The sequence below is a fragment of the Giraffa tippelskirchi genome, chromosome 4 (genome assembly GCF_054371585.1).
Source record: "Giraffa tippelskirchi isolate mGirTip1 chromosome 4, T2T-mGirTip1v1.2.pri, whole genome shotgun sequence".
NCBI classification, from domain to species: Eukaryota; Metazoa; Chordata; class Mammalia; order Artiodactyla; family Giraffidae; genus Giraffa; species Giraffa tippelskirchi.
The window spans coordinates 55,073,374-55,098,633 of record NC_137278.1 but is presented as its reverse complement, the minus strand read 5'-3'; the positions used below and the strand labels follow the sequence as shown (position 1 = coordinate 55,098,633).

The window sequence follows — 25,260 nt, the reverse complement described above, 5'->3', positions numbered from 1 at the left end:
TTGAATGGTTTGCCTTGGAAACAAACAGGTCGTTCATGGAGAGAGTTTTCATTGTGTATATAGGATATTGTCAAATGGTTTTTTCGTGTCAATTCATATGATTTTTCTTATGTAGTCTATTGATGTGTAGTGGATTATGGTGGCCAATTTTTGAATGTTGAACCAGCCTTGCATACCTAGAATAAATCACACTTGGTTATGGTTTATAATTCTTTTTATATAATTTTGCCTTCAATTTGCTAACATTTTGTTGAGGATTTTTGCATTCATGAGATATACTGGTCTGTAGTTTTCCCTTCTTGTAATGTCTTTATCTCATTTTGATATTAGGATAATGCTAGCCTCGTAGAGTGAGTTAAGAAGTATTCCCTCGTATTTTCTTGAATATTGTGTAGAGAATTGGTATCATTTCAGTTCTGGTAGAATTCAGCAGTGAAACTATCTGGGCCTGTTACTTTTTTTGTTGGCAAGTTATTCGGAGAAGGCAATGGCACCCCACTCCAGTACTCTTTCCTGGAAAATCCCATGGACAGAGGAGCCTGGTAGGCTGCAGTCCATGGCGTCGCGAAGAGTTGGACACGACTGAGCAACTTCACTTTCACTTTTCACTTTCATACATTGGAGAAGGAAATGGCAACCCACTCCAGTGTTCTTGCCTGGAGAATCCCAGGGACGGGGGAGCCTGGTGGGCTGCCTCTATGGGGTTGCACAGAGTCGGACACAACTGAAGCAACTTAGCAGCAGCAGCAGCAATTGTTTTAATAATGATAGGCCTATTCAGATAATCTATTTCTCATATGGATTTTAGTAGGCTTTCAAGTAGTTGGTCCCTTTCATCTAATTTACCAAACTTGTGAGCATAGAATTGTTCATAATATTCTTTCATTGTCTTTTTATTCTCCATGGACTCAATGATATTGGTAAACTTGTCTTCTCTTTTTTTTTCTTTGTTAGTTTGGCTAAAGGCTTATTTATTTTATTGGTCTGTTTAAAGAGCCAGATTTCGGCTTCATCGATTTTCTGTTACTTTCCTCTCTTCAATTTCATTGATTATCTTAATTTTTATTATTTCTTTTCTTCTGCTTGCTTGATGCTTAAATTTCTATTCTTTCTTTAGTTTCCTAAGGTGGAATCTTAGGTTATTGATGGTTAGATCTCTTCTTTTCTAATATATGCATTTAATGCCATAAATTAATTTCCTAATGCTTTTGCTGCATCCTGCACATTTTCATAAGTTGTATTTATTTTCACTTTCATTTAATTCAAAATAATTTTAGATTTCTGTTGAGACTTTTTCTTTGACCCATCTGTTATTTAGGTGTGTTGTTTAATCTCCAGATATTTGGAGATTTTTCTGGTACTGATTTCTAGCTTCATTCCATCATGGTCTCAGAACACAGTTTGTATGATTTCTGTTTTTTTAAATTGTTAGAGTATGTGTATTATGGCCCAGAAAGAGGTCTGTCTTCAGAAGTGTTTCCCTCCAAGCTTGAGAAGTGCATGCATTCTGTTGTTAGAGTATTCTGTAAATGTTAGCTAGATCAAGTTGATTGATAGTTCTGATTAGGTCAGCTATATCCTTACTTATTTGCTCTCTGTTCCATCTGTCAAATTATCTCAAGAGAGGTTTTGGTATATTGTAAATGTTGTGTTTAAATGGAAGTGTTTAATTACTCTTTTAAAAATGTATCACAGTGATTTGATAACTGTCAATGTATCAGACATTTTTATTTTCTTTCTCCTTGAAAGGGGAATTTCTTTTTTTACATTTTTTTACATTGTACTTTCTCCTATAGATTTCTCCTAAAGTAATACTTTTATGCTTAAAATAATTTATTATACTTAGAACAAAAGTATGTAGATAGTTTTTTATGATCAAAACACTCAGCAAACTAGGAATAGAAGGAAACTTTACTAACATGATAAAGGCCATTTATAAAAATCTGCAGCTAACATGATACTTAGTTATACATTATAAATTGTGAAAGATTGAAAACTTTTCCCATAAGATTAGGAACAAGACAGAGATACCAGCTTTTGCTACTACTAATCAACATTGCATTAGAAGTCCTAGCCAGTGCAGTTGGGCAAGAGAAAGAAATAAAAGGCATCCACACTGATAAGAAGTAAACCTATTAATTTGTTGATAACATGATTCCACAAATAGAGCACTCTAAAGACTCCTAATGCACCAGAAAATTAGTTGTAAGTGAAGTCAACAGAGTTGCAGGTTTCAAGGTATTTTAAAAAATCTGTTGTGTTTTTTATACTCACAATGAAAACTCTAAAAAAGGAAATTTTAAAATTTCATTTACAGTAGTATCCAAGAGGATAAAATACTGAGGAATAAATTTAACCAAGGAAGCAAAACATTTGTACACTGAAAATTGCAAAAAAATTGCAAGAAGCAATCCCGAGTTTATAGATTGCAAGACTTAATGTTGTTAAAGTGGCAGTACTTCCAGAAATGATCTGCAGATTCAGTGCAGTGCCTATCAAAATTCCAGATGTCTTTCTTGCAGAAATGGAGAAGTTGAGCTTCAAATTCATATGGAATACAACAGATTCCAAATAGCCAAAGCCATACTGAAAAAGAAAAACAAATTTGAAGGACTCATAGTTCATAACTCCAAAACTTACTATAAAGCTACTGTAATTAAAATAGTGTGCAATACTGTTTATAATAGCCAGGTGATGGAAGCAACCTAGATGCCCATCAGCAGACGAATGGATAAGGAGGCTGTGGTACATATACACAATGGAATACTACTCAGCCATTAAAAGGAATACATTTGCATCAGTTCTAATGAGGTGGATGAAACTGAAGCCTATTTTTCAGAGTGAAGTAAGTCAGAAAGAAAAACACCAATACCGTATACTAATGCATATATATGGAATTTAGTAAATCGGTAAAGATAACCATGTATGTGAGACAGCAAAAGAGACACAGATGTATAGAACAGTATTTTGGACTGTATGGGAGAGGGTGAGGGTGGGGCGGGATGATATGGGAGAATGGCATTGAAGCATGTAAATTATATGTGAAACGAATCACCAGCCCAGGTTCGATTCATGATACAGGGTGCTTGGGGCTGGTGCACCGGGATGACCCAAAGGGATGGGATGGGGAGGAAGGTGGGAGGGGTCGTCTGGAAGAGGAACACATCAATGTATGGCAAAACCAATCCAATGTTGTAAACAAAAAAAATAAAAGAAAAAAATAGTGTGCAATTAGCATAAGTTAGATATATAGATCAATTAGTGGAATAGGATTGAGACTCCAGAAGTAAACCCATACACCTGTGGCCAGTTGATTTTCTTTAAGAGTGCCAGGATCATTCAGTGAAAGATAGTCTCTTCAATAAACGGTCTGTGACAAGTGGGTGTCCACATGTAAAGAAATGAAGCTGGGCTCTTACCTCACTCCATACACAGAGATTAACTCGAAATGAATCAAAGGCCTAAATTAAAGTCTTTGACCTAAAACTATAAAACTCTTAGAAAAAAATGTAAGGGTAAGTCTTCATGACCTCATATCTGGCAATGGGTTCTTTCGCTATAACACCAGAAGTACAAGCAACAGAAGAAAGACAAATTGGAATTTCTAAGAATTAGTGCCTTTGTGCACCAAAGGACGTTATCAAGAAAGTGAAAAGATAACCTATGGAATGGGAGAAAATATTTGCAAATTATATATCCAATGAGGGTCTACTATCAGAATATATAAATAATTCATATACTCAACAATAAAAAGGCAACTGAACTTAACAATGGATTGAAGACATTAACAGACGTTTCTCCAAGGGAGATATATTGATACAAATGGCCAACAAGCACGTGAAAAGATATTCAGCTTCATTGGTTATTAAGGAAATGCAAATCAAATTCACAATGAGATATTCTTTCAATAGTTTCAACAGATTTGCTATAATTAAACAGTTAAACGATAACAAGTGTTGACAAGGACATGGAGAAGTAGGAACCTTTGTACATTGCTTGTGGGAATGTAAAATGGTGAAGCCCCTTTGAAAAAGAGTTTTGGAGTTCCTCAAAAATATAAAATAGAATTAACATTTTTTGTTCAGTTGTCCAGTCATGTCTGACTCTTTTGCAAACCCATGGACTGCAGCACGCCAGGCCTCCCTGTCCCTTCCCAGCATCAGGGACTTTTCCAGTAAGTCGGCTGTTTGCCTCAGGTGACCAAAATTATCATATGACCCAGCAATTCCACTCCCGTGTATATACCCAAAAGAATTGAAAATAGGTACTCAAACAAATACTTGTGTTTGTTCATAGCAGCACTATTAACAGTAACCAGAAAATGAAACCAGCCTAAATGTTCATCAGTAGATGAATGGCTAAATAAGTTGTATTGTATGTACATACCATGCAATATTATTCAGCCGTAAAAAGGACTGAAGTATTGATATGTGCTACAACATGGAGGAACCTCAAAACCACTATACTAAATGAAAGAAGCCAGACATGAAAGACCACATATTCTATGATTTATTTTATATTAAATATCCCAAATAAGCATATCAAAAGATACAGAATAGCAAATTAGTAGTCACCAGAGAATGGGGAGGTGGGTGGTCATAGGGGAAGATTATTTATAGGGTATAGTGTGTTGTTCTGACATACTGAAAAAGTTCTGAGACTAGAGGGAGTTGGTTTTCAAACATAGTGAAGGCACTAGATGCCACTGAATTATACATTTTAAAATGGCTAAGTGGGTGTTATGTGAATTTCACTTAAAAAAATATATAAACCTAACATTAACTTTTTAAATTGTATAACCATGCAGTTTTAAGTTCTTTAATATTTCATCTGGGAGTTAGAGTTGTTGTATAATAAATATTTTATAGATTTTGTTAAATAGTGGTTTTAAAGTCATTATAAATAAAATTTATTGGAAATTCATCCTAAAGGTATGAGTTTTTTAGTGCCATTTAGTTGATGTGTCCATGGATGAGTGCTGAAGGGTTCAACATCAATTCCATTCCTGTTTTATTTTATTATTATTTTTGACCTTAAATCCCACAGCCATTGTTTATTATGAAGGTTAACCCTGATCCTCATGATCGGTAGAGTTTCTGGTAATAATTGTGGGCACCAGGGTCTCCAGACATTTGAATTTGCAGCTACTAGCAGTGTTCAGTGTTCTCATCTTGGTTGAGGATGTCTTTGATCTTTTTTGTTGGGGGGTAACCTATCTACATATTTCTGATAGTAAGATCACCAGGGCTTTGAAGGTGGACTGGTAGATTGCAAAAATCTGGGCTATGTGACTACCACCCTTCACATGGACACTGAGATCCATGCCAGCTAATTGCTCCTTCCCAAGAAGTAGAACCATTGCTGGGAGCTTGTATTGTAGCTGTGCATGGGTGGATCAACTCTTGGGGTAACCCATTCACCTACAGAGACTGTTGCCCTCTTTGCAATGTGCCGTGACTATGGCCATCTTTTTATGTCTGAAGATCTGTGCCAACTGCCAAGGGCCCTTGGATGGCATGACAGTGTCGTAGACAAGAGATCTTCATTGTGAGGTGCCTCAACTAGAAGAAAGTCCTGTTTTATGTTTTATTAGACTCAAATGTTGAGAAACATCGTTAATATTAATAAGTAGATGGTAGTGGAAAGGATTTTGTATATCACCATCACTTAGTTCTTTGAACTTCTGGATCATATGCCAAAAAGCACATATTGATTTAATGTAAAATTTAGTTTTAATGATTTATCAACTGATAAATGATTTTCCTTCATTTTTGAAACTGAAGAACTAGGGAAAAACACGTAAGAATGTGTCAGTCATTAGAGTCATTTACTGCTTTCTCAACACCTACACCAGTGTTTCTAGTTGGCTCTATGTTTAGTGCTTCAGAGGTTTTTGCCTCTCAGGGAAATCTATCATAGTAAAAGACATGTAGGCTGGAGAAATATTTCTTTTGTAAAATGAAATGGTGTAATTGTTAAAGGGGAGAAGGAAAAGGTGCACTTTTATGACACAGGTACAGCAGTTTTTTAAATAATTGTGTATAGAAATAAAAAATCTGTTGCCCATAAAACCTTTCTATCCCCATGCACCTCTTGAAAAATTGTATATACCTGCAGGGTGTTGAAGTCTCTCAGAGATCTTGTATAAAGTGCTTCATACTGCCTTCAGAATAGGAATCTTTGAATAGTTTGAGACTTCTATGTACTATGAATCAGTTCAGTTCAGTTCAGTCGCTCAGTCGTGTCCGACTCTTTGCGACCCCATGAATTGCAGCACGCCAGGCCTCTCTGTCCATCACCAACTCCCAGAGTCCACCCAAACCCATGTCCATCGAGTCGGTGATGCCATCCAACCATCTCATCCTCTGTCGTCCCCTTCTCCTCCCGCCCCCAATCCTACCCAGCATTAGGGTCTTTTCCAATGAGTCAACCCTTCGCATGAGGTGCCCAAAGTATTGGAGTTTCAGCTTCAACATCAGACCTTCCAATGAACACCCAGGATTGATCTCTTTTAGGATGGATTGATTGGATTTCCTTGCAGTCCAAGGTACTCTCAAGAGTCTTCTGCAACACCACAGTTCAAAAGCATCAATTCTTCGGCGCTCAGCTTTCTTCACCGTCCAACTCTCACATCCATACATGACCACTGGAAAAACCATAGCCTTGACTAGACGTACTTTTGTTGGCAAAGTAATGTCTCTGCTTTTAAATATGCTGTCTAGGTTGGCCATAACTTTCCTTCCAAGGAGTAAGCGTCTTTTAATTTCATGGCTGCAGTCACCATCAGCAGTGATTTTGGAGCCCAAAAAAATTAAGTCTGACCCTGTTTCCACTGTTTCCCCATTTATTTCCCATGAAGTGGTGGGACCAGATGCCATGATCTTAGTTTTCTGAACGGTGGAAGTGACAAATAGATTTAAGGGACTAGACCTGATAGACAGAGTGCCTGATGAACTATGGACAGAGGTTCGTGACACTGTACAGGAGACAGGGATCAAGAAAATCCCCATGGAAAAGAAATGCAAAAAAGCAAAATGGCTATCTGAGGAGGCCTTACAGATAGCTTGGAAGAGAAGAGAAGCAAAAAGCAAAGGAGAAAAGGAAAGATATTCCCATCTGAATGCAGAGTTCCAAAGAATAGCAAGGAGAGATAGGAAAGCCTTCCTCAGCGATCAGTGCAAAGAAATAGAGGAAAACAACAGATTGGGAAAGACTAGAGATCTCTTCAAGAAAATCAGAGATACCAAAGGAACATTTCATGCAAAGATAGGCTCGATAAAAGGACAGAAATGGTATGGACCTAACAGAAGCAGAAGATATTAAGAAGAGGTGGCAAGAATACACAGAAGAACTATACAAAAAAGATCTTCATGACCCAGATAATCACGATGGTGTGATCCCTCACCTAGAGCCAGACATCCTGGAATGTGAAGTCAAGTGGGCCTTAGAAAGCATCACTACGAACAAAGCTAGTGGAGGTGATGGAATTCCAATTGAGCTATTTCAAATCCTCAAAGGTGATGCTGTGAAAGTGCTGCACTCGATATGCCAGCAAATTTGGAAAACTAAGCAGTGGCCACAGGACTGGAAAAGGTCAGTCTTCGTTCCAATCCCAAAGAAAGGCAATGCCAAAGAATGCTCAAACTACCGCACAATTGCACTCATCTCACATGCTAGTAAAGTAATGCTCAAAATTCTCCAAGCCAGGCTTCAGCAATACGTGAACCGTGAACTTCCAGATGTTCAAGCTGGTTTTAGAAAAGGCAGAGGAACCAGAGATCAAATTGCCAATATCCGCTGGATCATCGAAAAAGCAAGAGAGTTCCAGAAAAACATCTATTTCTGCTTTATTGACTATGCCAAAGCCTTTGACTGTGTGGATCACAGTAAACTGTGGAAAATTCTGAAAGAGATGGGAATACCAGACCATCTGACCTGTCTCTTGAGAAACCTGTATGCAGGTCAGGAAGCAACAGTTAGAACTGGACATGGAACAACAGACTGGTTCCAAATAGGAAAAGGAGTACGTCAAGGCTGTATATTGTCACCCTGCTTATTTAACTTATATGCAGAGTACGTCATGAGAAACGCTGGGCTGGAAGAAACACAAGCTGGAATCAAGATTGCCGGGAGAAAAATCAATAACCTCAGATATGCGGATGACACCACCCTTATGGCAGAAAGTGAAGAAGAACTAAAGAGCCTCTTGATGAAGGTGAAAGAAGAGAGTGAAAAAGTTGGCTTAAAGCTCAACGTTCAGAAAACTAAGATCATGTACTATGAATAAAAAAGACTAAAAACAATAGAATTTGGCCCTAAGGCAGTTTCTTGCAAAATAAGCTTATTTTGTTTCTAGATTGTGTCAGGATTAAATGTAAAATTAATAGAAAATTTTTCAAAATTTGGTGAATTGGAGGTATTGGCTTCTCTTATAATTCCTTTTCTAAAATTTTTCCCAGGTCAATGAATGGTCATTGAAGATAAGAAAGGAAATGAGAGTTGTTGACAGGCAAATAAGAGGTAAATTACTATTTTATGTCTCTTATCCTGTTGCTCTATTTTGCATTCGTTCATAAAAATAAGCTGAATCTACATACAGAAAACATAGTTTATATTATTTATAGCTCTAATTATTTGCTTTTTAATTATTATAAGAAAAATAAGATATAATCAACTCAAAGAAACTTTACGTTTTAAAAGAAGTAAATCTTTTCCTCGAGCCTGAAATTCAGCTGTTCAAGGGGAAGGGACCATGTTCATTCACCTCTGATTTCCTAGAGTCTAGGTTCATGTTGGAAACAAAGCAGGTGCTCACATGGTATGATAGAATAATGACCTCCCAAAGATGTCCATGTACTAGTACCCAGAACCTGTGAATATGTTACCTTACGTGGCAAAAGGGAACTTGCACATTTGATTAGAGATCTTGAGATGGGGAGATTATCCAGGGTTGTCTGGGTGGGCCCATTGTAATCACAAGAGTCCTTATAAAAGGGAGCCAGTATATTGAGAAAAGGAGGTGTGACCACAGAACCAGATGGTGGAGTGGTTTGCTTTGAAGATGAAGGAAGAAGCCATAAACTAAGGAATGCATTTGACCTCTAGAAACTAGAAAAGGTAAGGAAATGGATTCTTTCTTGAAGCTTCCAGAAGAAATGAAGCTCTTCCAACACCTTGATTTTATTATATATTTATTTTTGGTGGCTCTGGGGCTTTGTTGCTGTGCGTGGGCTTTCTCTAGTTGTGATGAGCAGGCTTCTCTGCAGTGGTTTCTCTTGTTGTCCAGCACAGGCTCTGGGCTCATTGACTTCAGTAATTACACCATGTGGGCTCAGTAGTTGGGGAGTGTGGGCTCTAGATCGTGCAGGCTTCATTAGTTGTGGCACACTGACTCAGTACTTGTGGCTCATGGGCCCTAGGGCATGAGCTCAGTAGTTGTGAACAGGCTTCAGTTGCTCTGTGGCATGTGAAATCTTCCTGGACCAGGGATCAAACACATGTCCCCTGCACTAGCGGGTGGATTCTTATTCACTGTACCATCAGGGAAATGCAACAACCCTTTGATTTTAGACTTCTGATCACCAGAATTAAAGAATAAATTTTTGTTGTTTTAAGCAATTAAAAAAAAAACACCTAAATAAACTTTTTCCTACTTATAAAGAAATGGTTTTATGGAAGTCAGATTAAATAAATTGTACACTCATGTTTATAACAGCATAATTCTCAATAGCAGAAGGTATAAATAACCCAAATTTCTGATAGATGAATACATAAACAAAATGAAGTATATACATACAATGGGATATTTATTCAGTCTTTAAAAAGAAGGAAATTCTGATACATGCTATCACATAAATGAGTCATGAAACATTATGAAGTAAAATAAGCCAGACACAGTGGGACAAATACTTTGATTACACTGAGTCTGATTATAGAGACAGAAAGCAGAATGGTGATTACCAGGGAATGTGAAGAAGGAAAAATGGAGAGTCACTGTTAATGGGAACAGAGCTTCAACATGAGATGAAGGGAAAGTTCAGGAGATAGTGGTGATGGCTGTACAACAGTGTAAGTGTACTTAATATCAATGAACTGTATATTTTTAAATGGTTTGCATTCATCAGTTTATGTCCATATGATATCAGTTATATGTGGAATGTATACTATGATACAAATGAACATATCTACGAAACAGAAACAGACTCACAGAGACAGAACAGACTCATGGTTGCTGGCTGGTGAGGAGGGTTTAGGAGAGGGAAGGATTGGTGAGATGGTAATTAATTCTGTATTTAATTTTAGAGGAGCCATGGTAGCATTTTCCACAGCATTGTACCATTTTACATCCCTGACATCAAGGACTAAGACAATCAAAAGCAACCACAGGGACTTCCCTGGTGGTCCAGTGGCTTAGACACCACACTTCCACTGCAGGGGGACTGGGTTTGATCTCTGGTCAGGGAGCTAGATCCCACATACCACAACTAAGACCTGATATGGCCAAATAAATAAAATATTAAAAAATAACAAAGAGAAGCAACCACATGTACCGGGGAATATAGGTGGTCACTGTGCATGCCCAGGGAAATACACAGGCTCTGAAAAGACCTGAAAAGGCTAAGTTTACGTCTCAGGGTGATCTCAGTACAGAGATACCCTACAGCAATAAAACCAAACAAAAAAGCATGTCAGACCCTGGGGAAGTAGGAAAATCTGACTTCTAGAGTTACCATCTTAAAAAGCTTAGATGTCCAGTTTTTAAAATAACAACATCACAAGGTATCAAAAAAATAGTAAAGTATGGACCATTGAAAGGAATTGAACAGAAAAGGTTCCTGAAAAAGACCAGATGACAGATTTACTAAACAAGACTTTAAAACAACCATCTTAAAGATATGCATCTTAAAGAACTAACGTAAGGTGTGAACAAAGTCAAGAAAATGATGTATAAGCAAAATGGAAGTATCAGTAAAGAGACAGAAAACATAAACAAGAAGCAAAAAGAAATTCTGCACCTGAAAAATATAACATTCAATGAAAAAATTGCTAGAGTTATTCAGAAGCAGATATGAGCAGGCAGAAGAATTAATGAACTTGAAAATAGTACAATTGAAATGGTCAAGTCTGAGGAACAGAAGGGAAAAAACAAATGAAGCAAACAGACCCTAACGGACCTGTTGGAAACCATCAGTTGGGGCAGCATAAACATTGTGGCTGTCCCAGAAGGAAAGGAAAGATAGAAGGGGCAAAGAGATGATTTGAAGAAATAAAGATAAAAACTTAACAGATTTCATGAAAAATGTGAATATAACCACCCAAGAAGCTCCACACACTCCAAGGTGGAATGAACTCAAGAGGCCTATGCCAGTTCAGTTCAGTTCAGTCGCTCAGTCGTGTCCGACTCTTTGCGACCCCAGGAATTGCAGCACACCAGGCCTCCCTGTCCATCATCAACTCCCGGAGTCTACCCAAACCCATGTCCATCGAGTCGGTGATGCCATCCAACCATCTCATCCTCTGTCGTCCCCTTCTCCTCCCGCCCCCAGTCCTACCCAGCATTAGGGTCTTTTCCAATGAGTCAACCCTTCGCATGAGGTGGCCAAAGTGGCAAAAGGTGGCAAAAGGTGGCCTATGCCAAGGCATATTATAATCAAACTATAGAAAGACAAGGAGTGAATGTTTAAAGCAGCAAGAAATGGCTTGTCACATACAAGGGATCCTGAATAAGACTTTCAACAGATTTCTCATCAGAAATATTGAGCATCAGAAGGAAGTGAGTTTATATATTTAAGTGCTGGAAGAAGATACCTGTATATCAAGAATCTTATATCCAGCAAAACGAAGGAGTGACAGTCCTACTTAAACGAAAGCTGATTGGGTTTGTTATCACCAGACCTGCCTGGCAAGAAATGCTAAAGCGTGTCCTTTAGGTTGATAGATAGTAACAACCTGTTACTATAGATAGTTACAATAGATAGTAACTTGAAGCTATAATGAAAAAATAAATATCTCCATTAAAGATAAATACATGGGCAATTATAAAAGCTAGTATTTTTATAATGTTGATTTGTAACTTCATTTTTTGTTTTCACATGATTTAGGAGACTTGTGCATTTAAAAATATATTAGGCTTTATTTTTTAACATATAGTGTAGAAACATGTACTTTTGTGACATTAGTAACTGAATGGGGTGCAGACAAAACTGTAAAGAAGTAAAGTTTTTGTATAATATTAAAGTTAAGCTCATATAAATTCAAATTAGTGTTATAACATTAGTATATTAAGTGCATTCACCATGATAATCACAAAGAAAGTGGCTATAAATTATACCCAAAAGCAAATGAAAAGGGGCTTGAAAGGTTTCACCATAAGAAAAGACACAAAAGCACAGAAGAAGATAATGTAGGAAATGAAGGGTAAAAAACTATAAGACCTACAGACAAAAAAGACAAATTGGAAGAATAAAGCCGCTGCTCATCAGTAACTACTTTTTTAAAATTAATTTTTGTTGGCATATAGTTGCTTTACAATGTTGTGTTAGTTCTGCTGTACAGCAAAGTTATATGTATACATGTATCTCCTCTTTTTTAAAGATTTCTTTCCCATAGTAATTACTTTAAATGTAAATGAATTAAATTCTCCAATCAAAAATAGACCTTGGCAGAATGGGGAAAAATGACCCTAGTGTATACTGTATACAAAAGACTCACTTTAGATCCAAAGATACAAATAGGTTTTGAAAGTAAAAGGAAGGAAAAAGATAAGCCATGGACATAGTAACTTAAAGGATGGAGGTTGCTGTACTAATATAAGATAAACTTTAAATCAGAAAAGATTATAAGAGTCAAAGAAGGACATTATATTTTGATACAATAAGATGTAACAGTTACATACATCAATGCAACTATTGACACATGGTTAAAATATATGAAGGAAAGTAGATTCTACAACAGTAGTTGAAGACTTTAATATAACTCATTCCCAAAAGTGGATATAACAACCAGACAAATTAGTAAGGATCAAAGATGACTTGAACAACACAGCAGTCAACTAGATCCAACAGACATGTATAGAATACTCAATGCAACAACAACGGAATACACATTCTTAAGTGCACAAGGTACGTTCTCCAGGATATTTTCAAATTGTGGATGAAGAAGTTAAATTATCTGTTTGCAGGTAATGTGATCTTACATGTACAAAACCCTAAAGATTTCACAACCCAACTATTAGAACTAGTAAATGAATATAGCAAAGTTGCTGCTGCTGCTGCTCAGTTGCTTCAGTCGTGTCCGACTCTGTGCGACCCCATAGACGGCAGCCCACCAGGCTCCGCCGTCCCTGGGATTCTCCAGGCAAGAATACTGGAGTGGGTTGCCATTTCCTTCTCCAGTGCATGAAAGGGAAAAGTGAAAGTGAAGTCGCTCAGCCGTGTCCGACTCTTAGCGACCCCATGGACTGTAGCCTACCAGGCTCCTCCGTCCATGGGATTTTCCAGGCATGAGTACTGGAGTGGGGTGCCATTGCCTTCTCCGATATAGCAAAGTAGCAAGATACAAAACACAGAAAAATCAGTTGCATTATTCTATATACTAGCAGCTGGAAAAGGAAATTAAGAAAACAGTCCCATTTATAATAGTACCAAAAATAAAATACTTAGAAATTACCTTAACCTAGGAGGTAAAAGGCTTATGATGAAAGCTATAAGATATTGCTGAAAGAAATTAAAGGCATAAATACATGGAAAGACATCCTATATTCATGGATTGGAATAATTAATATTGTTAAGATGTCATAGCACCCAGTGTGATTGCAATCCTTATCAAAATCCCAGTAATGTTTTTTGAAGAAATGGAAAAAGATCTATCCTAAACTTCATATGTGCTCTCAAGGGATTCCAGAGAACAAAAAAATATTGAAAGAACAAAATTGGAAATTCACACTTCTTTATTTCAAACCCTATTTGATATATGCAGAACATTCCATCTAAAAGCAGCAGAATACCTATTCTTTTCAGGTACACATGGAACATTTGCCAGGATAAATCACACAGTAGGCCACAAAACAAGATCAAAAGAATATCAACCATCTTTTCTAACTACAGTGCTTTGAGACTGCAATACTGTGAGAAATCAACTACAAGGGGGAAAAAACTGCAAACACAAACTCATAGAGACTAAACAGTATGCTACTCAAAAACCAGTAGGTTACTAAGAACTCAAAGAGGAAACCAAAAAATACTTAGAGTCAGGGAATTCCCTGGCAGTCCAGTGGTTTAGGACTCTGTACTCTTCCCGCCTAGGGCCCAGGTTTGATCCCCGGTTGAGGAAGTAAGATCCCATAAGCCATGCAGTGCAGCAAAAGAAAAGAAAAAATAATTATGTGGAGTCAAGTGAAAATGGAAACACAGCAATCCAAAATCTATGGCACACAGCAGAAGCAGTTCTGAGGGAAGTTTATAGCAATATAAGCCTACCACAGGAAACAAGAAAAAAATTTCAAACAACCTAACCTCACACCTACAGGAACTAGGACAAACAACATGCAAACCCAAAGTTAGTAGGAGGAATGAATAAAGAAGATCAAAGCAAAAATACATGAAATAGAAATTTTTAAAGAACAGTAGAAAGGATCAGTGAAAGTAAAAGGTGATTCTTTGAGAAGATAAACAAAATTTAAAAATCCATAGCTGGACTCATCAAGAAAAAGAGAGGGCCTAGTAGATAAAATAAAATCAGAAAAGAAAAAGTAGAACTTAAAATTGACACCAGAGAAATACAAAGAATTATAGGAGATTACTATAGACAGGTTACTAGAAGAAATGGGTGAGTTCTTAGAAATAGAGTCTTCCAAGATTGAATCAAAAAGAAATAGAAAATATGAATAGACCTATTACCAGTAATGAAATTAAATCAGCAAGAAAACAACTCCCAAGAAACAAAAGTTGAGGACCAAATGGTTTCATGGGTGAATTCTACCAAATATTTAAAGAAGAGTTTACATCTGTCCTTCTCAAACTATTCCAAAAATTTGAATAGGAAAGAAAACTTCCAAACTCATACTTTGAGGCAAGCATCACCCTGATGTCAAAACCAGACAAAGATATCACACACAAAATAGAAAAATACTGGCAGGCCAGTATCACTGATGAACATAGATGCAAAAATTCCCAACAAAATATTAGCAGCCAGATTCACCAGTACATTGAAAAGGATTATACTCCATGATCAAGTGGCATTTTATCCCAAGGATGCAAGGATGGTTCGGTTTATGCAAATTATACATTGTGATATACCACATTAATAAACTGAAGAATAATCTCAATAAATACAGAAAAAACTTTTGACATAATTCAACATCCATTTATGATATAAAACTCAACAAAGGGACTAGAGAAGGTACATCACTCAACATACTAAAGGCTATGACAAACCTACAGCCAATGTCATATTCAAGAGTGAAAAGCTGAAAGAAAGCATTTCCTCTAAGATCAGAAACAAGACAAGGGTGGCCCACTTCTGCGCTCTTTATATAACATAGCCTTGGAAGTCCTAGCCACACAATCAGACAAGAAAAAGATATAAAATGATCCAAACTAGCAAGGAAGAAGAAGAACTGTTCCTCTTTGACAATGACATGATACTATGTATAGAAAACCCTAAAGGTACCACCAAATAACTATTAGAAATAATAAATGAGTTCAGTAAAGTTGTAGGATACAAAATTAATGTAGAGAAATCTTTTTTTTTTTTTACAACAGACCATCAGAAAGAGAAGGTAAGAAAAGTTACAATTGCATCAGAAAGAATAAAGTGCCTAGGAGTAAATCAAACAAAGGAGGTAAAAAACTTGTATTCAGAAAACTCTCAAGATGTTGATGAAATAAACTGAAAATGACACAAGCAACTATACCATGTGAATGAGTTTGAAGAATTAATATTGTTAAAATAACCATACTACTCAAAGTCATCTATAGATTCATTTCAGTACCTATTAGAATTCCAGTGTCATTTTTCACTGAACAAATAATCTCAAATTTATATAGAAACATAAAAGACCTCAAATAGGCAATAAAACTGATTTTTAAAATGGGCAGAAAACCTGAATAGGCATTTTTCCAAAGAAGACATACAGATGGCCAACAAACAAATGAAAAGATGCTCAGCATCACTAATCATCAGGAAAATGTAAATCAAAACCAGAGTGAGACACTATCTCACACCTGTGAAAAATGACTATTATTAAAAAGATAACAAATAAAAATTGTTGGATTAGGATGGGGAGAATGGGGAACCCTTGTGCAATATTGATAGAAACATAAATTGGTGCAGCTACTATGGAAAACAGCACGGAGGTTCTTCAAAAAACTAGAACTACCATATAATCCAGCAGTTATATGTCTGGGTATTTTCCCAAAGGAAACAAACACACTAATTTGGAACGATATATTCATCCCTATGTTTACTGCAGCATTACTCCAAGATATGGAAGCCAAGATATGCAAGCAACCTCAGTGCCCATGATAGATAAATAGCTAAAGATGTTGTATGTATATACATATATATACTAGAATATTACTCAGCCATAAAAAGGAACGAAATCTTGTTGTTTGTGACAGCATGATGGACCTCAAGGGAATTATGCTAAGTGAAATAAGACAGAGAAAGAAAATACCATGATTTCACATATATGTAGAATCTAAAAAACAAAACAAATGAACAAACATAGCAAAACAGAAACAGTTATTGAAGCAGAGAGCAAATGGGTGGTCAGAAGGGAGGGGTGCAGGGGAATGAGAGAAATAGATAAGTGAGATCAAGAGGTACAAACTTATAGTTACAAAATAAATGAATCACAGGGATGAAACGTACAGAGTGGGAAATATAATCAATAATAATAATATATCTTTATATGATGATGGATGGTAACTAGACTTATTGTGGTGATCACTTTGTAATGTACAGAAATACCGAATCACTATGCTGTGCACCAGGACCTACATAGTGCTGTAGGTCACTTATAGTTCAAAAAACCACAAACAAACAAATTCATAGAAAAAGAGATAAGATTTGTGGTCACTAGAGGTCGAGGTTGCAGGGAGTGAGAACTGGATGAAGGTGGTCAAAAGGTACCGACTTCCAGTATAAGATAAATAAGCACTAGGGATGTCATGTATGACAGGATAAATATAATTAATACTGCTGTATGTTATATATGAAAGCTGTTAAGAGAGTAAATCCTGAGTTCTCATCACAAAGAAGAAATGTTTTTCTGTGTTTTGTATGTGTATGAGATGATGGATGTTAACTAAACTTACCATGATCATCATTTCATGATGTATGTCAGTAAGTCATCACGCTGTGTTGTAACACTTTTAGCATGTTCAAGCTTTCCTTAAGTTGCAGGTTCCTTAATACCAGTACCAACAGATGTTAAAATGGGCTTGCAAAAGCAGTTTTGAAATTTTGTCTGGTGTAATAGGATTTATTTTTCTGTTTACAGTTACATTACTCTAATGTGATATTGGAAATATTAGAAATGATTTATTATTTGGTTTATATCCTCCTGTTTCCTACTTAATAGACACATTTAGATCACAATGAGAACAGATTTCAGTGCTAGTAAATCTCTTGTTCTTCAGTCGCTAAGTCATGTCCAACTCCTTGCGACCCCATGGAATGCTGCACGCCAGGCTTCCCTGTCCTTCAGTATCTCCCCGAGTTTGCTGAAACTCATGTCCATTGAGTCAGTGATGCCATCTCCTGGTTTACCCTTAATCTTTTGGTGTTTTGTGTTCTGTCCTAAATTTAGATATCCAAAGAGAAGAAGAAAAAGTGAAACGATCTGTGAAAGATGCTGCCAAGAAGGGTCAGAAGGATGTCTGTGTGGTTCTGGCCAAGGAGATGATCAGGTCAAGGAAGGCCGTGAGCAAGCTCTACGCATCCAAAGCGCACATGAACTCCGTACTCATGGGGATGAAGAACCAGCTGGGTAAGACAGTGGTTCTTACAACCACCCCGTTAACTGAGGCTCTTGCCATTATCATAGCACTGGTTTCCTTGAATAGGAAGAACAGTCTCGGCTCTGGCATTTATTTTCTATATTGTCTTAGTTGGGGAGTTACACAAAAGCAAAATAATACTTGTTACTTTCATGTTTATTTTACTGTTATTGATTTTCTTTTGCCAGTGTTGTTCAAATAATGGGAACGCCTATACCTCAACCTACTTCGTTTAGAATTTAGACTATTTCCTCATGTGAACAGTGTTGAAAAGTGACCTGAAGGTTGAGTCCTAGGAATAAGAAGTGGGCCCAGGCCTTAGAGGGAGGACAAAGAAAGCTCTGTCCTGGACCCAGAGCTGTCTCAAGCAGGATTTTAAGTAGTCTAAGCTTGGCTTTGGCTTTTACTCCCTTCCTTCTCTATCCCATCTCTGGCTCTCAGCCTGAGGCTTTCTTACATGTTAGGAACCTGCCGACCATGTATTAGATATTCAGCATACATGTGGACTTAATTTTTTTTTAAACTCATTATAATATTTAGGAAGAAACATACTAATCTTAGCTTTCAGGATCCAGTATAATATGGTTTGCCATCTTTCACAGGCATCTGTCTCCAGGTCACTGACAGCTTGAGGCATAGGTTACATTTTACATCCAGTTGGTTTCTTTTCTTACTTAATTTTGGCTAAATGAAAAAATCCTAACCCAGAACTAGAGTTCTTTGGGAATGGCAGCAAATGACTGTCAGATAATTCGACAGAGTACAGACTCTGAAATTACAGGGAAATTTTTCCACTAAAGAATATCTTCAGGGAATTCCCTGGTGGTCCAATGGTTAGGACCTCATGCTTTCACTGCCAGGGCCCAAGTTCAAGCCTCGGTCAGGGAACTAAGATCCCACAAGCCATATAACGTGGCCAGAAAAAAAACAAACAGCATCTTCAACTCTGTCAGTTACTATTCTGATGAGTACATCACACTCAAGAATTAGAAGACTTGAATGTTTCAGTTTAGAGGCTGGTGCCAGATGAGTGCCTGATTCATTATTTGGTTGTATTTGGCTCTGAAAGTATTTCTTTATGTTCAGTTTTAACATTTGGATGTGGGTTTTTATTTTTACTATGCCTAATAGTGAATATATCAGTTTCTTTCTCCAGATACTGAAGAAAATAATCCATGAATTGAGAAAGAGTTAAAAAATAAGACAAACTGTTTGTACTGTATCTTCTTAACTTTTAAAAATTGTGTTATTTCAGCCCTAAAGTGATGTATTTAGACTGTTTAAATATTGGATAAATAACCTACATGTACACCTTTTGGACAAGCCAAGTATTCGGTACCAGAGAGAAGTAGTGTAATCTTATTGTTATTTTGAAAACTGAATACACTTACCTTTTACAGCCATCAGTGAAAGCTTCATATTTACTTCTGTTTTTTCTGCAGCCAGCTGAAAAGGTATGTGTTCAGTTGACCATGATAAGATTATTTTAAAATTTTTCAGCATTTCCTTTACTGGATCAATATCAGAAAACGTTTAGCTTATTTTGCATTTTCTCTTCCTATGAATAAGGCACTGTATACACAGACTTTTCTCCCCAGTTGCAAAGATAATATATTGGATGCTTATGTACCTAACAAGGGCTTCCCTTGTAGCTCAGCTGGTAAAGAATCCACTTGCAGTGTGGGAGACCTGGGTTTGATCCCTGGGTTGGGAAGATCCCCTGGAGAAGGGAACAGCTACCCACTCCAGTATTCTGGCCTGGAGAATTCCATGGACTGTATATCCATGGGGTCACAAAGGTCGGATAGACTGAGTGACTTTCACATGTATCTAACACCCAGAACCAGTAAAATTTGACATTTTATTATATTTATTATATATGAATATATATAAATAAAAATATAATTATATAATTATTATAATATAATTAAATATTATAATATTCAAATATAGTAGATATATTATGTAATTATATAGTATATTATATGTATAGCATGTATAATTAATATATTATTAACTATATTAATAAACAACGTATTTATTGTATTGTTTTTATATTAGAAAGCAATATTACTAAACTTGAAGCTTCTCTGATATATCTTTCCAATCCCATTCCCTTCTCTTTCAGCCTCCCCAGAGGTAACCGTTATCATGACTATTAAAATGTGTATAAATGGTATTATACTTTGTGTCTCATTCTGCATTGTTTCCCATTTATCATTGTGAGGTTGAAATATACCCATACAATAATATATTTTGGTATGATATTTACCATACCAACTTAACGATGAATATGTTTTGAGATGATAAATGTATCTTTTTAACTCCTAGGTGGTGTTGCATCCTATGAATGTATCACATTTTATTTTTCTTTTCCCTATTGATGGACATTTAAGCTTTTTTCAATTTTTACTATTACTAACAGTGCTGCTATGAATGTCTTTTCACTTTTGCACATGCGTTTCTTTAGGACAGTTATATCCTCAGAAGTAGAATTGCTGCATTAAAAATAGCTGGGTTTCAATTTTACTAGAACTGCAAAATTGCTCTCCAAAGAGGCTAATTTGTATTCCTACCAGCAGCGGATAAAGGTTCTTTTTCCTGAACCTTTTCATTAGCCCTTGTCAGACTTTTTAATTTTTGAGAAACCATCTCTCTGGGAACTAGTGGGCTTGATCACACTCTTCTGTTCACCTTTTCTTCCTACATACTGATTCCAAAATATCTTTTCAAGGAATTATAGCCCACAAGTATTCACTAATCTACATGAAAAAAAATCTCTTCTCCTGTAGCATATACTTCCAATAACACACAAACAGCGTAGTCAAGAGCCTGTTATTCTTTAAATAAACACCCATAACAACATATTTTGTTGTTTCAAATATATAGTCTTGTGGCTCTATCACACCTGCAAAGTAAAATATCTGCTATTTGATACTTATGTTAAAATACTCTTTTCTAGCTCTTCTCCTCTTTTCCATCTTTCCTTTCTCTCTGTAGGTGAGCTCATCTAACCTCATGCCTTTAAATGCCATTGATTTCCAGATTTTTATCTTCAGGCCTGACTTGCAGTGTATAGCTGGCATCTCCACTCATTCTTAATGGATATGTCAAAATTAATATGCCCATGCAAGCATCTTGGCTAGTCTTACTTCATCTATATCCCTGACTTCTCCCTATGTTTTCCCCTGGGAATCCAAGACTTCATGTAGTTTCTTCTGCAGATGTTTCCACATGGGTTTCTAAGAGACAAGAGTTCCATCCATCCTTTCTGTTCCTTGGTCTTTCAATTCTCGGGTATGTTAATGTGATCATTTCATTTCCACTGTATTTTCTGTTTCTTTCCGATAGGAAAAGATTTTAGTCAAATGCTAGATTTCCTGGGCTGATCCTTTGTAATTTTTCCTTTTTAATCTTTCCTGTTCTCACTTTGGAAATAATAATAGTACCTTCCTCATAGGGTAATTGTGAGGCTTAATTCAGTGCCTGGCCCTTGGTAACTGCTATACATGTGGGTTCTAAATAGAATTTTTGTTACCATCATCAATTTTGTCTTTGTGTTCTGCCTTCTGAACACACTTCCTAAATTTTCTCTATTTTTTGTTTCTTCTCTTGAATTCTTTATTTTAGCTGTCTTAATTTTAATTTTTAGAAAAGAGTTCTCTGATCTTTATTTAAACAATATCATTTTATTCTTATTTCATGAATATAATTTGTTATTTATTATTGATAGTCTTTTTTAATATACATTCTTTTTTATTATGGTTTACCCAGGACATTGAATATCGCTCCCTGTGCTATATGGTAGTAGGACCTTGTTTTCCATCCATTCTGTATGTAATAGTTTGCATCTACTAACCCTAACTCCTAGTCCATTCCTTCTCTACCTCCTTAATAGCTTTTAGAATTTTTTTTTTTTATGTTCCTTGCATTGTTTCTCAGAGCGCCTTCTCCCCACCACCCTTTTCTTCCTTATCTCTCTCCTCTTTTTATGAGAGAGGGAGGGAGGAGAGTGGAGAGGTTGGATTAAGGATAAGTTTCATAAGAAGCTTCTGCAGTCTTCTCAGGCAGATAGCTTAAGCTACAAAGAGAAAAATGATAATTCATGTAATAAATCCATCTTTTTAGCCACTATTATATGCCAGATATATTTCAGGGCACCAGACATAAAATAGTGAACTATACAGACACAATCATTGGCCTCTAGTTTTGGAGTAAAAAGCAAAAATAAACAAATTTAATAAAAAGAAGCGTACCTAATAAAATAATAAACTTAATAAGTAAATGGGTATTTATAAATGCACACTGTAATGAGCACTAGGAGACTATAAAAGGGAAATGCATTCAAGGGTGGCTCCTTTCAGTCTCTGATGATATCTGAAGGATGAGTAATTAAGGGGGGGTTTATTCCATCCAACCAGAGTGTCAGTGACCTGTGTGAAGGCCCTAGGACCAAAAGAACTACGTATTTGAACCCTGAAGGAAGTAGTTCTGGGAGGTTGGGGTACCCGGGAGCAAGGGGGAAGGATGGCTGAAAAGGATGGGCAGGGAGGTGAAGAAGACAATTGGGACAGCTGTAAGGAGAACAGGGCTTTTCAGATTCAAATGTGGAGGCCCTGCAGAACAGCTGCAGTGGGCCTGCAGAAGCAGAGCTCTGAGGGAGAACCAGACAGGCATCTGGGTAGAGGAATGGGGGCCCGGAGGCACAGGTGAAGTAATTCAGACTGTGCTTAGCAAACAGCCCTTGATTCAGTGTGACACGAGTGCTTGACAGGGTAGTGGGAGGTGAGGCTGGAAAGGTAATCTGCAGTCAGAGTTTGGAGAGCTCAGCTGAGGGTGGTGACTTCATCTCCCAGACAGGAGAGAGCCTCATCGAGTACTGTGAGCACAGCTACAGGTGCAGCCAGGCAGGAGGCAGGGGGACCTGAGAGGGGATGGTCAGGGCCCAGCTGGGTTAGTCTGGTGGGATGAGTGGGAGAGAGGACATTGGAGAACTGCTCTGGATGCCAAGTAAGTGAATCTGGTGAAGGTAGAAATAAGCCTAAGGTGCTCCAAACCCTGAACCCAGAAAGAGCACAGGGCACTAAAAGACTCTGGAAACCCAGCAGTAGGGAGAAGCAGGCCTAAGAGAGACAGAAGACTCTACTTGAGGCTGTCCAGACTGGCTCCATGCAGGTCGCCCTGCTTCCCCAGCACCCCAGCACAGTGCCTGGCTGGAGGGAATCCCCAGGGTGGGTTGTTGAGGGGGTTTATAGTTGGATGTTGTCTGTTGGCAAATTAAATACAACAGAGAAGGTAACCGATAATAGAACCCAGAACAGAGAGGGAGGGGAACGTCTACATTTTGGGAGTGAGAAAAGAGAAAACTAGAAATACTGTTGACATGAGTTCCCATGTCCCCATCCCATCCTGAGCCTGTTACTATTTGAAAAACCACCATTTGATGAAGTCACTTTTTCTCCTTAAGATGTTTCTCTTTTCAAATGCAGATGTCCCTGGGAAGGGTGGTGTATTAAGCCCTGTCAGCTATTAATACATTGTCATGATTAGATGTTTTCCAAGTGTTATTTTCTGACAGCAGCTTCTTGTAGAACAAGACAGATGATGAGTATGTTTTGGTTGGGAGAGAAAGTTAAGAGACACCTAAGAAGGTGGGGCGGGAAACAAAATTATCATATGGTCCAGAAATTCCACTTCTGGATAAGTATGAATTGAAAGCAGGGACTCCAAACAGATATTTTTACATCCATGTTTATAGCAGCATTATTCATAACAGGCAAAAGGTAAAGACAATTCAGTTGTCCACTGAAGGATGAATGGATAAGCAAAATATAGTATATATAGTTCAGTGGACTACTCTTCAGCCTTAAAAAGGAAGGAAGTTTTGGGGACTTCCCTGGGTTTGATCCCTGGGTTGAGAAGACCCCCTGGAGAAGGGAAAGGCTATCCACTCCAGTATTCTGGCCTGGAGAATTCCATGGGGTCACAAAGAGTTGGACACAACAGAGCGACTTTCACTTTCACTGGTGGTCCAGTAGTTAATACTCTGCCTTCCAATGCAGGGGCGATGGTTCAATTCCTGTTCAGTAAACTAATATTTCACATGCCGCAGGGTACAGCCAAATATTTCGAATATAAAAAAGGAGGAGGAAGTTCTGACACATTACAACTTTGTGTACCTTGAAGGCATTATGCTAAGTGCAGTATGCCTGTCACCAAAGGCCAGATGCTATGTGATTCCACTTCTGTGAGGTATGTAGAATAGTGAGAATCATAGAGAAAGTGGAATGGTGGTTGCCAAGAGGTGGAGGGAGAGGGGAATGGGGAGTTAAGAGTTTAATGGGGATGAAACTTTATAAATTCAAATTCTGTAGAGCTTCATCTTTTTCATATGAAATATTTTTCCTTTGCACAAACAAAATACAATATAAACAGAAAAATTTTTAAGGGTGAAAAACATCTCCCTTGTGAATTGATTGTCTCCATTTGTTTTATATTTGATTTTAGTCATTATTCATACGAATACTTATTTTACTCAGCTGTAAGTGTAGTGTGAGTGCCCATGGTTGGCGTTAGGTGAGAGTGACTGGAGGTAGTCCGCCCTCTGGAATCTTAAGTCTTATCTATCCCTGTAGTGGGCTTCCCTGGTGACTCAGCTGGTAAAGAATCCTGCAATGTGGGAGACCAGGGTTCGATCCCTGGGTTAGGAAGATCCCCTGGAGAAGGGAAAGGCTATGCACTCCAGTATTCTGGCCTGGAGAATTCCATGGACTGTACGGTCCATGGGGTCAGAAAGAGTTGGACACTTTGTAACTTTAACTTAACTTTGTGAAATGTCATTGTAAGACTCCATATTTTCTTATAACTGTTCATTCTGCTTATAATTGCCATGTTTAAGATGGCTTTTGTGAGTGTGTTGATCCCCTGGGCCCTTGCTCTCAGGGAATTGCATTTTGCTGTTGATGCCATTTTTAATATTTAATTTTTTCTGATTTATTTAAATTTAGCTATAATTGCCACAAGAACCTGTGATAAGTGGAAACAGCTTTGTAGTTTTGTTGCTTTAATTATTGAGATCAGACTCAGAATATTTCCATTAGTGATTATGATTATGAAGCTAAATGTATATTTAGCTGCTTTGTTTCCATATTTGGTTATTGTTATAATTTGTAGCAGAACTTATATTTTTATGTGTGTGTGTGTGTTTCATTTGTATCTCTAGCAGGCATGGTAACATAATGTTGCTTTGTTTTTATAT

General features: G+C 37.2%; 1 protein-coding gene across 1 annotated transcript in view; it reads left to right on the top strand.

The window, feature by feature from the left end:
* The window catches only part of CHMP3 (charged multivesicular body protein 3), a 42,865-nt gene that overhangs the window by 4,151 nt on the left and 13,454 nt on the right, over nucleotides 1-25,260 (top strand). Inside the window, exons 2-3 of the mRNA XM_081592915.1 lie at nucleotides 8,460-8,520; nucleotides 17,813-17,992. Coding sequence (XP_081449041.1) covers nucleotides 8,460-8,520; nucleotides 17,813-17,992 — 241 coding nt within the window. The remainder of the gene's footprint in view (nucleotides 1-8,459; nucleotides 8,521-17,812; nucleotides 17,993-25,260) is intronic.